This window comes from Sus scrofa, chromosome 9 (assembly GCF_054392235.1).
Source record: "Sus scrofa isolate SSC_HxYL_T2T_F1_AM1 chromosome 9, Sscrofa_HxYL_maternal_Yorkshire_Landrace_v2.0, whole genome shotgun sequence".
NCBI classification, from domain to species: domain Eukaryota; kingdom Metazoa; phylum Chordata; class Mammalia; order Artiodactyla; family Suidae; genus Sus; species Sus scrofa.
Window position 1 is genome coordinate 36,008,607 of NC_139391.1, and position 14,115 is coordinate 36,022,721.

Sequence of the window (14,115 nt, forward strand, 5' to 3'; positions counted from 1 at the left end):
ACCAGTAAGGGCAGATGGTTATCTCCATGTGCCTGTGAATAGGACATTCCATGTATGGAGTATTCTTAAGAATGTATTATCTAAATCTAATCATTAAGACTCATCAGACCAAAAATGAGCAGTTTTATATAAAAAAAGGTGGGAGATGGAAATATTAATGTGATAAAAGACAAAAGAAAAGCTAGCAAGACATGACAACTGAATGCAGCACTTGACCCTCGACTGGCTTCTGTACTGGAGCTGGGGAAATGGATTAATTCACAGAATTCAGAGTACAGAGTAGCCAAAAGTATTACTTCAATGTTAAATATACCAAAGTTATTAATTCCTATGTTTATATGAGAGAATGTCCTTATTGGGAAAAACATACCGAAATGTTATATTAAAGGGCCAAAAGTATGTGACTTAAATTGTTTGGGGGAACTGGAGGAATATATCTATGTGTGGGTATATGTCTCCGTATTGGGGAGAGATGTAAATAGAAGTATATGTAAGTTTATATATTTGATATTCTATATTTACTCATTTTATTTTCCAGGAAAGCAAAATAGACGAGCACCATTTTGTTGCAGTAGCTGTTAGGAAACCCAGTGGATCGAGACATCAGGATGTAAGATTTTAAGATTTCTCTGACTTTTTTCTAAAAAGCGTGTATTGAAGTTATCTTTTATTTATTGATGGAAATAATCATTTATGTCAGGTTAGAGGTTTTGGCTTTTTTTAAATTATAGACTTTAGAAGTATTTTCATTATCTAATCTACCATCAGAGATTTCACAGAAATGTTTTTAAAAGCATGTCCACCTGCTTCTTCACATTCAAGTACACTTAAATACTCAAAGAAAAAATTTTGGTAGCACTGTCCTGGTACTCATATTTTCTTTACTTCTTTTCTTTTTTTTTTTTTTTTGTCTTTTTAGGGCTGCACCCACGGCATATGGAGGTTCCCAGGCTAGGAGTCTAATCGGAGCTGTTGCCGCTGGCCTAACCACAGCCACAGCAATGCCAGATCCAAGCTGCATCTTCAGCCTACACCACATTCACGGCAATGCCGGATCCTTAACCCACTGAGAGAGGCCAGGGATCAAACCTGCAACCTCATGGTTCCTAGTCGGATTCGTTTCTGCTGTGCCACGATGGGAACTCCTGGTACTCATATTTTCGATAGAAATTCAAGATAGTCATCATCTTGGTCATGTTAACGGTGATTAATTTCCTGGTGAATTGGGGTTGTCTTGAATATAAGGATACTAATTTGAAGGGTAATGAGTAATGGAACTGTATGTGAGATTGAAATTCCCCTTTTTATAGTACTCTTAGATTATTTCCATAGTTAGAGTATCAGATATGTGAGAGACCTTGTGACATATTCTGGCATAACATCAGTGCTTCCAATCAAAATCTGTTTGTGCTTTCTTCTGCTATTAATTGGTATTTGAGAAATTTTCTTTTAATAATTTGTTTTATTTTCCCACTGTACAGCAAGAGGATCAAGTTATCCTTACATGTATACATTACAATTACCTTTTTTCCCCCACCCTTTCTTCTGTTGCAACATGAGTATCTAGACAAAGTTCTCAATGCTACTCAGCAGGATCTCCTTGTATATCTATTCTAAGTTGTGTCTGATAAGCCCAAGCTCCCAATCCCTCCCACTCCCTCCCCCTCCCATCAGGCAGCCACAAGTCTCTTCTCCAAGTCCATGATTTTCTTTTCTGAGGAGATGTTCATTTGTGCTGGATATTAGATTCCAGTTATGAGTGATATCATATGGTATTTGTCTTTGTCTTTCTGGCTCATTTCACTCAGTATGAGATTCTCTAGTTCCATCCATGTTGCTGCAAATGGCATTATGTCATTCTTTTTTATGGCTGAGTAGTATTCCATTGTGTATATATACCACATCTTTCGAATCCAATCCTCTGTCGATGGACATTTGGGTTGTTTCCATGTCCTGGCTATTGTGAATAGTGCTGCAATGAACATGCGGGTGCATGTGTCTCTTTTAAGTAGAGTTTTGTCCGGATAGATGCCCAAGAGTGGGATTGCAGGGTCCTATGGAAGTTCTATGTATAGATTTCTAAGGTATCTCCAAACTGTTCTCCATAGTGGCTGTACCAGTTTACATTCCCACCAACAGTGCAGGAGGGTTCCCTTTATTTGAGAAATTTTTTAAAAAGAAAACGTTAGCATTTTGACTCAGCCTACACATAGTTGTGATTCTGTGGAAGTTTTTAATTAAGGAATACCGATAATATTACAATAGTTAAAACTATATGCATATTATTTTTAGGGAATTCACCTGTGGAAATGTGATGTGGTCAATATGTATGCATCATTACCTCAAAAAAAGCTCAGTCTACAGGTTGGACTTTTGATAGACTAAAAAGAATTAAAATTCCTCACTAATTATCTTCCTTTAAAAGAGATGACTTTTTTTTTTTTTTTTGTCTTTTTGCCTTTTCCAAGGCTGCTCCCTTGGCGTATGGAGGTTCCCAGGCTAGGGGTCTAATCTGAGCTGTAGCCACCAGCCTACGCCAGAGCCACAGCAATGCAGAATCCAAGCCGCGTCTGCAACCTACACCACAGCTCACGGCAACGCCGGATCCTTAACCCACTGAGCAAGGCCAGGGACCAAACCCGCAACCTAAAATGGTTCTTGGTCGGATTCGTTAACCACTGTGCCACGATGGGAACTCCAAAAAAGAGATGACATTTTAAAATCAATCCCTGTTATCTGAAGATATTCTGACCCAGGTTAACTGTTGTGCTAAAGTCACAGCATTATCCTTTCTACAAATACCTTATGTTTCCAGAGAGTTATATTTTTTGTAACATTTGCACATGGCAGTACTTTATTTCCCTGGAGATGGCCTATTTAGGTAGCAGTGACATAGTGAGAAAAGGGCAAAGGTACTATTCAGAAGGCCTGGCTGGGTTCCAGGCCCTGGTCTACCATGTAACCTATGTTGTAAGCTTTCGTAAATTGATTGATCATCTTGAGCCTCAGTTTCCCTATCTATAGAATTGGGAGAACAACTGTATCAGCATAGTTGTGGGAATTAAATCATGTAAAATAGATATTGACCTCATAAAAGCACTGTGGAAGACCCAAGTGCTGTCTTTACTAGCACGTATAGAAGATAGCCCACATTGGGTTGAGTCATAAACAAGGCTTCTATCACAGAGTTTAAGTTGTAGTTGTTTGTTTTTTTTGGTTTTTTTTGTTGTTTGTTTTTGCTTTTTAGGGCGGCACCCACGGCATAGGGAAATTCCTAGGCTAAGGGTCAAATCGGAACTGCAGCTGCTGGCCACAACCGCAGCTCACAGCAATGCTAGATCCCCAGCCTACTGAGCGAGGCCAGGGATCAAACCCACATCCTCAGGGATCCTAGTTAGATTCATTTCTGCTGTGCCACAACAGGAACTTCTAAGTTAGAGTTTAAACTTAGTGTTGAAGGAATCATTTCCTAATGAAGTGTTGTATCTCTGTGGTTATGGGAATTTTTACAGATGCGCCCTCTAGAGTATTTCTCAAAAGTTGGCCTGATGGTCCTCTCTATCAGAATAACCCACCTGCTTGTTAAAGTATATATTTGGGGATCCTTTTTTACTCATCTACTGAGTCAGAATTGATGGAAGTGTGACTTAGTAAATCCACATTTTAAATAAATAACCACTGGTTATTATCTACAAAAGGTTTGAGAATCAGGTCATTTCATATTTTTCTTGATTTGTTACTTTGGCAACACATAAGGAGTGAAGAAAGTTATTTAGAAATCTTACAGTGTTGTCATTTAATGTCACTATATATAGTGTGTAACTTAATATTATTGAAATGTAATTACTAGTTTCTTGTTTTCCTAATTATGAAATTGACCATAAGATTAATATGCAGTTAACATTTAGGTAATGTAATTTTTTTCCCCTTTTAGGTTACATCTCAAGATGATTCTAAACCAACCCAGAGGCAGTTTACTATTCTCACTTTCAATGATTTAATATCATCTGCTGTTCCTATGACCCCTGAAGATCCTTCATTTTGGGACTGTTTTTGTTTCACAGAAGAAATTCCAATACGAAATGGTACAAAGTCATGATACAATTTTCTAAGTAACAAAGGGAAATGAAAACTGTAATCTTCTGTATTCACTAAAAAATAAATACCTGATAGTATCAAATTTTATTTCACAAAACAGTTTAAAAAAGAAGAAACAACTTTTCCTATTAAAAAGGCGGACTTCTAGTTCAAGAGAGCTCACTTAGAATACATGTGTACCTCTTCTTCCTCCCCAAAATCACATTGGGTTGACTGAAGAAATAGAAATCAGTGGCAGAATCCTAAGGTGATGTATGTTCATCGTAGAAAAAAATAGAAAATGCAAGTATACAAAAAGGAAACACGCGAGTTTCCATCTCTCCAGAGAGAACTATTTCAGAGGTAACTATTGCTAAAACCTAGAGTATCTTCCTGGACCTTTTTCTTAACAAATGAATCAATTTTAATATACTTGCTTTTTTTTTTTTTTTAAATGGGAACATAGTGTTTTTAAATTCTTTTCTCTTAACTGTACATCTGCTGTTCATAAATACTCCTCTGTAGCATAACTTAGTGGTTCTGAAGTATTGTGTTGTACATCTACTATCAGGAAGCTTTTGACCAACGGTAACAATGTTCAGATATAACTGACTTAAGTAATCAAGGGCATTTATTGTCTCACCTAACATACAATTCAGAGGTGTCATTAAGGACACTTTTTTTTGGCCTCTGCCTCAGTTTATTGGTTTTGCCTTATTAGGCTCATCTCCATCATGGTCTTAAGAGCCACTGCTATAACTTTCACCTTCATATCTTCATAGAAATAGCATCTAAAAGGCAGGAACAGTTGTTTTATGAGTGAGGAAGACTTTTTCCTCTTAAGAACCTTCAAAAAATTTCCCTGAAGTTTCTGTTGACTCAGGTAACTGAGAAAGCTGAACTCTGATACTTGCGGCCTGTGGTAAGTAGACTTATTGATAGGGAAGAAGCTAAGCAGGGTCAGGGGAGCGGCATCAAAGGGAAACCCACTGCCTGCCACAAGGAAGGTGTAACATGATGCATTCATTCTTTCCTCTGTGTTAGACACTTTGAATGTCTGCAGTTTTTACTCTGGGCAGTGGTACATTGAATATCCTGGTGACCACATTTTGAGGTCCATGCTTAATTATATCTTTAAGAAAGCAGATTTCTAGAAGTGGGAATGATTGGTTCAAAGGGATTAATAGAGCCTTGATAAGTATTACCAAATTGTTCTCTAAAAAGTTGTATAATTTACACTTCTAGTTAGTGTTGTGTGACCACTCTCACCCTCACCTACCTGCTTTCTGGTCATCTATAATTTTTTTTTTTTAATCTTTGCCAATATAGGTGAAAAATGGTACCTTATTTTTTAAATTTGTGTTTCTTTCATTACAAATGAGGATATATCAGTGTTGTTATTGGCTGTTTGTATTCCTTTTTCATGAACTGCCTGTTCATTACCTTTGCCTGTTTTTATTTTAGAAAATAGGACTTAATTTAAAGTGGGAGCATAATATATAAGATGCCAAGACCATCATATTGATGACACTCTATTGTGTGGTTGTAGCGCATGTCTTGGGAAGTTCAAAAGTCTTGTTAAATGTCAAGAAGTGAAATAATTTCATTGTTTCTATTACTGAAGTTGAAAGTTGTGTGTAAATTGTATAAAATTAGATACTTTAAGGTAAAAAAAAAAATTGGGAGTGTTCTATAATTTTTTATTTTGTTGAGCATGCCCAGATATTCCAAGCATAGTAAATAACATGTTTTTAAAAAATCAGGTAGCATTTTAGTAGAGGAGACATTGTTATCCCCAGCATGAATGTAATGGTGATATGAAAACCTGTTGTCTGTCTTGTCATCATAATAATAAAATGATTAACATTATTGAATTTTTATGAGTTAAGTGCTCTGCTAGATTTGGCACGGGGAGGGGATGGGGGTCCTGTTATCACTTAAAGTTCAGTTAAACTGTACACATACGTTAGAGTTAACCAGAGCTATAAAAAATTTTTTTCTGAGTGAAAAATACCATTCCTTTGACCTCCTCCCATCTCCTGTCCACAGAGCAGACTCTTTCACTGACTTTTTTGGTTATTTATTACCGTATCTCCAAAGGACATGCTTGTATTGTTTTACTGTTTTTTTCAAATCGAGGCATTTCTTTGATTCCTAATATAAAGCTTTACTCTTCTGCTTCCCAGGTATTACATTTCCTTTCCCCTTTTCCCAACATATGTAATTCACTGCTTACATTGTTGACTGTGATTAAAAATGTTTACATTGTTGAGATTATGTAACATAGTACAGCTAAGTGATGTGTTATTCTTACCTTCTACAGCATTTTTTTTCCTCGAGTTAATAATTAACTTTGCATGGGTTTCTATATACGTACTGCTAATTAAACCCAAAACTGTATTCAGACATACCAGTTGTTTTTTATCTGTTTCATCCATGTTGAAGACATCATTCCTGAAATAGTAATCTTTTTTGTCCAGTCTGAACTTTTTGCTTTCTGTGGCTGGAGCACAGCTAACTGTCCTCCTGAAATCTCTTTTCACCATCACCCTAGGAATTGTTTCTCCCTCCCCTCTGTTAGATTCCCTTATTTCCCTTTCCTATATCTCCTGTCTGTCTGAGACATATTCCTTTGTTTGTAATGGATTATATTCATATTTATATCATAACTTCCTAAGAACGGAGGGTCCATAGATATACTTCCTGAGATTGTATGTAAGGAACAGGAAGTCTCCTAATGCAGAGGGTATAGGAGATCCGGCCACTTCTTACAGATTATTCCATTCCCTTCTACCACCAAAGCCTTTATATTTGGTGCTGCCAGTTTTGACCTGGGCTGGACCACCATACTGCTTCAAGTCCATGTTTTTCTGAGTCCAGGACCATTCTTTGCATTACACCATACTGCCTAGTTATAGCTTCTGTGTGCCCTCAGTTATTCAGTGGGTTCAACCAGCTGGAAACACACTCAAAACATGTCCTCCATGCTGGAAGAGTCTGATTCGGTATGATAAGTCACTCTCACTACAGTGCAAAAGCAGGGCACAACTACCTAGGCTGCTACCTTCATGTCTGCAATTTTAAAAATGTCACAAACAAGAGGCTTCTAGCTTCTTACTTGCAAACTACGCCAGTCACTGGAAGCACAGCAGGCCTAATGGTGTTTTCCACTGGAAAGCAGCCCTTGCCTTCCTCCCACCCCCAGACCTCTCACATACAAGTAAGGTTACTGACGGGCTCAGCTGCCAGATGCTCTGTGTGCACAAGGTGTTTTCAGTGAGTTCAGCTAGCTCGCAACACACTGAAAACGTGTCCTCCACACTGGAAAAGATTGCTTTAGTATGCAGAGGCACTTTGTTCACTACAGTGGAAATACAGAACAGAGCTACCTAGGTTGCTACCCTCAGGTCAGCAGTCTTACAAATGTCACACATAAGAGGCTTCTAGCTTCCAGCTTGCAAAGAGTATGCCACTCACTCAAAACACTCCAGGCCCAATGGTGGTTTCCACCAGAAAGCAACCCTTGCCTATTTTCCATCTAGGCCTCACACATAACTAGGGCTACTGACCCAGCTCAGCTGACAGAAGCTCTGTGTGCACAAGTTCTTTCGGTGGGCTCAACTAGCTTGCAGCAGAGTCAAAACTCCATTCTGGAAAAAGCTGATTTCATATGAAAAGGCACTCTCATCCCTCCAGTGGAAATGCAGGGCATATCTACCTAGGCTGCTACCCCCATGTCGACAACCTTACAAATTTCACAAACAAGAGGCTTCTAGCTTCCTACTTGCAGTGTATGGCAGTCACCGAAAGCACTCCAGGTCCAATGGTGGTTTCCACCAGAAAGCAACCCTTGCCTTTTTTCCACCTAGCCCTCTCACATATAAATAGGGTTATTGACAGGCTCTACTGCCGAATGCTCTGTGTGCTCTAGGATTTTGCAAGTGGGCTCAACCCAAAAGGTGGCTTGAATACTGGGCACGCAGTGTTCTAGGGTCAGGGTTGCACACTCTTTGGCCCCAGAAAAGCTGGGCTGGTGGCCATGAATGGAGAGTCTTAAAAGCAGACAGAGGTCACTCGGTGGGCAGGCTACATACATCCCAGACACCCGTCTCTTGACAGTCCTCTAAAAAGTTCCTTCTTCTGTCCACCTCTGAGCAGGGGAACCTTACCTGAAGCCAAGTCAAACAAGAGGAGAGGCTGATTAAAGCCACTTACCTGTATGGAGAGGGTTTGGACCATTGACTAAGGAGGAGTGGTGAAGGATATGCAGGAGTGAGTGCCACGATCAACTTGAGAGAGAAATACCCCTGTTAGGCGCTTGATTGTTCTTGGAAAGGAATTAAATCAGCTCTCCAGGGCAGCAGCCCAAGGGCTTCTTTAGCAAGCAGGAGGAAGGGCTCTGAGTTGTTATTAGAGAGAATAGCCACCAGAGGGCGCCGAAGCTCTAGCCAAGCCCAGCAGCTTCCTCAGTTTGGTTAGCGCTTCTAGGCGCCAAGATGGGGTTTGAGATGGGGGTGGTGGATACCCCAGGAAGTGTCTGGTGGGGATGGGGAGGTTCCAGCTGCCTCTGACTCTCCAGTCCAAACTGGCTCACCAGGTAAAAGGGGTATGGTTCTGCCTTCACACCTCTGGCTCAACTTCTGTCAGCTCAGGTAGCTCCAAGTTCACACCATTGGACAGGCCGTCAGGAGTATGATGGTCTTGGTTTCTCAGAATTGAATCTCTGAATCCACGAGCAAGCCTTTGGCTTGAGTATCGGGGATGCGGTTTCCCAGACTCAGGCTTGCACGGAGTTTGGCCTGTAGAGAGCTGGGCTGGTGAATGGAGAGTATAAAAGCAAAGGTCCTTTGCTGGGCAGGCATGCCCATCCCAGAGACCTGTCTTTTGAAGAATCTGACAACTTTCTTATTTTTCTTCCATCTGAGGCACTCGCTCCTTTTGTATACCTCTGAGAGAAAATCTCAACCTAAAAGCCAGATCACATAAAATAAGGGGAAGCCAGGGAGGCCAGGTCAGGGGTTGATGGGAGGATTTGGAAGAACTTAAAGCAGCTCACCTTGGAGTTCCCGTTCTGGCGCAGTGGTTAACAAATCCGACTAGGAACCATGAGGTTGCAGGTTCAACCCCTGGCCTTGCTCAGTGGGTTAAGGATCCAGCCTTGCCATGAACTGTGGTGTAGGTTGCACACGCGGCTCAGCTCCCACGTTGCTGTGGCTCTGGCGTAGGCTGGCAGCTACAGCTCCGATTCGACCCCTAGCCTGGGAACCTCTATGTGCCACAGGAGCAGCCCTAGAAAAGGCAAAAAGACCAAAAAATAATAATATAAATAAATAAATAAAGCCAGTCACCTGAGTCAGACTGTGTTCTGCTGATTGACTTAAAGGAGTGCTGACAGATAGGGAGCAGTGAGGGATATGGGAGGCTTTGAGAGAAATACCACTCGCCATCAGGCTGTTAAAATTTTTCTGAGGTGGAGGAGGACCGAATCAGGCTACAGGTGCTCAAGAGCCATCCAGACAGAATGAGGTGGGATCCGGAGACCAAAAGATGGGGTCTGAATTGTTGCTGGAGCTAACAGCCAATAGAGGACAAGGAGCCCCCTTGCTGCTTGGCGTTGGCACTTCTAGGCTTGGAGATGGTGCGGACGGAAGCCCCGGTGGTGTGTCCAGCAAGGAAAAGTGAGTTACAGGTTGCTTCTGACTTTCAGGTCCAAAATGCCTCTCCTTTTTTTTTTTTTTTTTTTTTTTTTTTTTTTTTTCTCTTTTTGCCATTTCTTGGGCCGCTCCCGCAGCATATGGAGGTTCCCAGGCTAGTGGTCTAATTGGAGCTGTGGCTGCCAGCCTACACCAGAGCCACAGCAACTCAGGATCCGAGCCGCATCTGCCACCTGCACCACAGCTCACGGCAACGCCGGATCATTAATCCACTGAGTAAGGGCAGGGATCGAACCCGCAACCTCATGGTTCCTAGTCGGATTCGTTAACCACTGCGCCACGACAGGAACTCCCATAATGCCTCTCCTGATAGTGGGTACATAGTTCTTCCTTCATGACTAGGGGTCACTTCCATACTGGTGGAAAAGCCCAAAGACCAGGCGATTTGACAGGCTGTTTGGGGTCTGAATGCCTTTGGAGTCTCCAGTGGTACAACCCTGAATCCAAAAGCATTTCCTTTGAGTGTTGGGCATGCAGGTTTGTTCGAGTGTGGTGTCAGTTCCTTTTAATTTTTCTACCTAAGCCAGTGCTTCCTGTCAGTCACCCCCAATCTCAAGCGGGGTACCAGAGCCAAAGGGATACATGCAGCCTCCCCACTGAGTGACCTCTGTCTGCTTTTACACTTTCAATTCACGGCCACCAGCCCAGCTTTCCGGGGCCAAAGAATGTGCAACCCTGTTCCTAGAAGACTGCATGCACAGTATTCAAGCCAACTAATTCTGGGTTTGAATTTCTGTCTCTGCAGAATCTAAAGGGAGTGAGAATGGGATCTACTGATGGACTAGAGTTGTGTTGCAGAGGGAGGGATGAGGGAGAGTGTCCTAGGAGACTATGAGAGGGAAATACTGCCCTTTTTAAGGTGGCACATGGCAGTTCTCAGGGTGAGAGTAGGGTCGAAATCAGAGCTGGCCGTCACACAAAGCCAGGGCAGTCCATCGGTGGGTTTGGTCAGGAGGCAGGAGGAAGGGCTCTGAGTTGTTACTGGAGAGCATGGCCACCAGAGATCAGTGACAGAGCAGAGCAACTTGCTATTGGCATATCCCAGCTCAGAGATGGGGTTCAAGATGAGGCTATTAAATCCCGCCAGGATGTGCCTAGCAAGCAGGGGTATGTTACAGGTCACACCTGATTCTCCAGTCGAAGTGACCTCATCTAATAGAAACGGCATTGCATGGTTCTGCCTTCACATCAGTGGGTCTCATTTAGATAGCTAGGGTAGCCAGAAGTCCAGGCACTTCGACAGGCTGTCAGCATCCTCACTCCCTTTAGATTCTGCAGAGACAGAAATTCAAATCCAAAAATAGTTGGCTAGAATACTGGGAATGCAGTGTTCTAGAAACAAGGTTGTACACTCTTTGGCCCAAGAAAAGTTGAACTGGCGACCGAGCATGGAAAGAGTAAAAGCAGACAGAGGGCACACAGGAGGGACTGAGGATATATCCGTTTGGCCCTGGAAACTCGAATGAGATCCAGGACTTCACAGGAGTTCTTCACCTTTACACGTAGGATCCTTGGCGCAAGTGTCTACCAGAGGAGGAAGAGGCTCAGGTGGAATGGGACGGAGCAGGTAAGGTGTGGAGCTCTCTGGAGGCAAAAGGCACAGGGATCAGCTCAGTCTGCCCCCCAGAATACCACCACATTGACACACTGCATTGATGACCAAAAGCCCAGCTTTCTAGACGTTAAATTCCACACCGGCCTGATTCGAAGAAACTGCGTGTCCAAGATTCAAGCCAGGTATTTCTGAGTCCCGTGTTGTGCCTCCAAACAGCCCAAGGACACTCAGGGCCTTGCCACTCAGGGCCTTGACCTCTCTCGCCATGGGGCCACCCGGCCAGGCAGGAATCGAGCCATGGATGTGATGGCAGGAACTTGTCCCTCCTCTGAGCTGAGGGACTTTGGGCCACAAGTACCCGAGGACCTCGCTCTGTTTCCTCCACCCAACCGTCTCCCACCATGAGATCTCGGTCTGGAACTGCGGCCCAGGAGCTGCAGGAGGGGTTCTGCTCGCGCTCTGGCACCTTCCAACCGGCCTGGGCTCTACAAGCACCTCTCAGTCCTCCCTCCACACCCCACAGCAGAACCCTGGTCTGCACTGGCCCAGGGCACTTGCCAGAGTGACACCCTCACTCCTCTGTCTCTCCGCTCACTGAAATGCTCTACAGGCTGTGCTGTGGCCATCTCAGAGTGGGTCAGGGCACCCACTCCACCCAACACCACCCCACTTTTGATGTCAGCAACCCCATTAGGTACACGCCAGGAGCAGGCTTTGAATTAGCTGCCTTCATCCCCGGGACTCAGCTTGCAATGATGGACCACCCGGCCATCATGCCCCTTTCCCAGTGTCACGGACGTTCCTTCGAACACGTGCCACGCAGAGGAAAAAGCCTCAGGGAGAGAGGGAAGGAAGAGGAGGTGGTGGAATTTCTCGGCAGAAAGAGCCCAGCAGTGAGCACAGCCCGACCCCAACACACCACTGCCCTGACGCCCTGCATTCAGGACCTGAAGCCCAGCTTGCTGGAAGCCAAAAATCCCTGCCAGGAAGACTTAGCAACTGCGCGTCCCACCCACTGTCTCTGGGTCCAGAGACCCGCCTCCAAACAAGCAAAGGACACTCAGACCCCGGACAGCCTGTCCATCTCCCTGATCTTGGGGCCACCCGGCCGGACGGGGATTGAATTCGACACATCCCCTCACTGAGTGGAGGCAAACGGGGCCACGGGGTCACAGGTGCCACACGCACGCACACGCACGCACACGCACACACACGCACGCACACGCACGCACACACACGTCTCCGGGCGCTTCCTCGAGGTTCCCTCCGCTCAATCCCCTTCTGAGCCAGGGAGACCCAGGGCTCTGCTGGCCCTCTGGCGCCGTCTGGCGGACACGCGCCCTCACAGCACCTCTGCCCTTCCTCTGGGTCCCACAGGGGAACCCTGGTCTGCACTTGGCTGGGGGCACGGGCCGGCAGGGATGTCCTGACTCTTCTCCTTGGCAGGGCACTTAAGTGCCACGATGGGTGGGGGGAATGTGACCATTTCAAAGTCGCCAGGGACACGCACCGCCCAGGACACGGTCCCACCCCCTGAGAGCAGACACCCCGGCTGGCTAGGTCGGGAGAGCTGCCTGTCGGTCGATCAGCACCTTCGGCTCTGGCACCAGGTTCGAGATCTAGGACCACCCAGGCATTGTTCGCTCTTACCTGGCTTTAGGTGCGTTCCCAGGCCCAGGTGCCCAGCAGAGGAGGAAGAGGCTCAGGTGGAATGGGACGGAGCAGGTAAGGTGTGGAGCTCTCTGGAGGCAAAAGGCACAGGGATCAGCTCAGTCTGCCCCCCAGAATACCACCACATTGACACACTGCATTGATGACCAAAAGCCCAGCTTTCTAGACGTTAAATTCCACACCGGCCTGATTCGAAGAAACTGCGTGTCCAAGATTCAAGCCAGGTATTTCTGAGTCCCGTGTTGTGCCTCCAAACAGCCCAAGGACACTCAGGGCCTTGACACTCAGGGCCTTGACCTCTCTCGCCATGGGGCCACCCGGCCAGGCAGGAATCGAGCCATGGATGTGATGGCAGGAACTTGTCCCTCCTCTGAGCTGAGGGACTTTGGGCCACAAGTACCCGAGGACCTCGCTCTGTTTCCTCCACCCAACCGTCTCCCACCATGAGATCTCGGTCTGGAACTGCGGCCCAGGAGCTGCAGGAGGGGTTCTGCTCGCGCTCTGGCACCTTCCAACCGGCCTGGGCTCTACAAGCACCTCTCAGTCCTCCCTCCACACCCCACAGCAGAACCCTGGTCTGCACTGGCCCAGGGCACTTGCCAGAGTGACACCCTCACTCCTCTGTCTCTCCGCTCACTGAAATGCTCTACAGGCTGTGTTGTGGCCATCTCAGAGTGGGTCAGGGCACCCACTCCACCCAACACCACCCCACTTTTGATGTCAGCAACCCCATTAGGTACACGCCAGGAGCAGGCTTTGAATTAGCTGCCTTCATCCCCGGGACTCAGCTTGCAATGATGGACCACCCGGCCATCATGCCCCTTTCCCAGTGTCACGGACGTTCCTTCGAACACGTGCCACGCAGAGGAAAAAGCCTCAGGGAGAGAGGGAAGGAAGAGGAGGTGGTGGAATTTCTCGGCAGAAAGAGCCCAGCAGTGAGCACAGCCCGACCCCAACACACCACTGCCCTGACGCCCTGCATTCAGGACCTGAAGCCCAGCTTGCTGGAAGCCAAAAATCCCTGCCAGGAAGACTTAGCAACTGCGCGTCCCACCCACTGTCTCTGGGTCCAGAGACCCGCCTCCAAACAAGCAAAGG

The 14,115-nt window shown here is 45.4% G+C and overlaps 1 protein-coding gene and 1 long non-coding RNA gene across 11 annotated transcripts in view; one reads left to right on the forward strand and one right to left on the reverse strand.

Moving 5' to 3' along the window:
* The window catches only part of AASDHPPT (aminoadipate-semialdehyde dehydrogenase-phosphopantetheinyl transferase), a 108,206-nt gene extending 102,255 nt beyond the window's left edge, over window positions 1-5,951 (forward strand). For 5 of the 9 annotated variants that reach the window (XM_084975923.1, XM_084975922.1, XM_084975924.1 and 2 more), the window contains 2 exons: window positions 539-610; window positions 3,935-4,195. In XM_084975923.1, coding sequence (XP_084832049.1) covers window positions 539-610; window positions 3,935-4,099 — 237 coding nt within the window. In that variant the 3' untranslated portion in view covers window positions 4,100-4,195. The other 4 variants (XM_084975926.1, XM_084975927.1, XM_084975928.1 and 1 more) reach the window with 1 other exon arrangement.
* The window catches only part of LOC102163011 (uncharacterized), a 53,968-nt gene continuing 41,295 nt past the window's right edge, over window positions 1,443-14,115 (reverse strand). The window contains exons 26-30 of one of the 2 annotated variants that reach the window (XR_014815165.1): window positions 12,997-13,088; window positions 11,286-11,375; window positions 9,134-9,366; window positions 8,293-9,043; window positions 1,443-2,153 (exon numbers count right to left, since the gene is read on the reverse strand). This is a non-coding gene — a long non-coding RNA (uncharacterized LOC102163011). Of the gene's footprint in view, window positions 2,154-5,756; window positions 9,044-9,133; window positions 9,367-10,916; window positions 11,064-11,285; window positions 11,376-12,996; window positions 13,089-14,115 lie in introns of those variants that run through there. The other variant, XR_014815166.1, reaches the window with a different exon arrangement.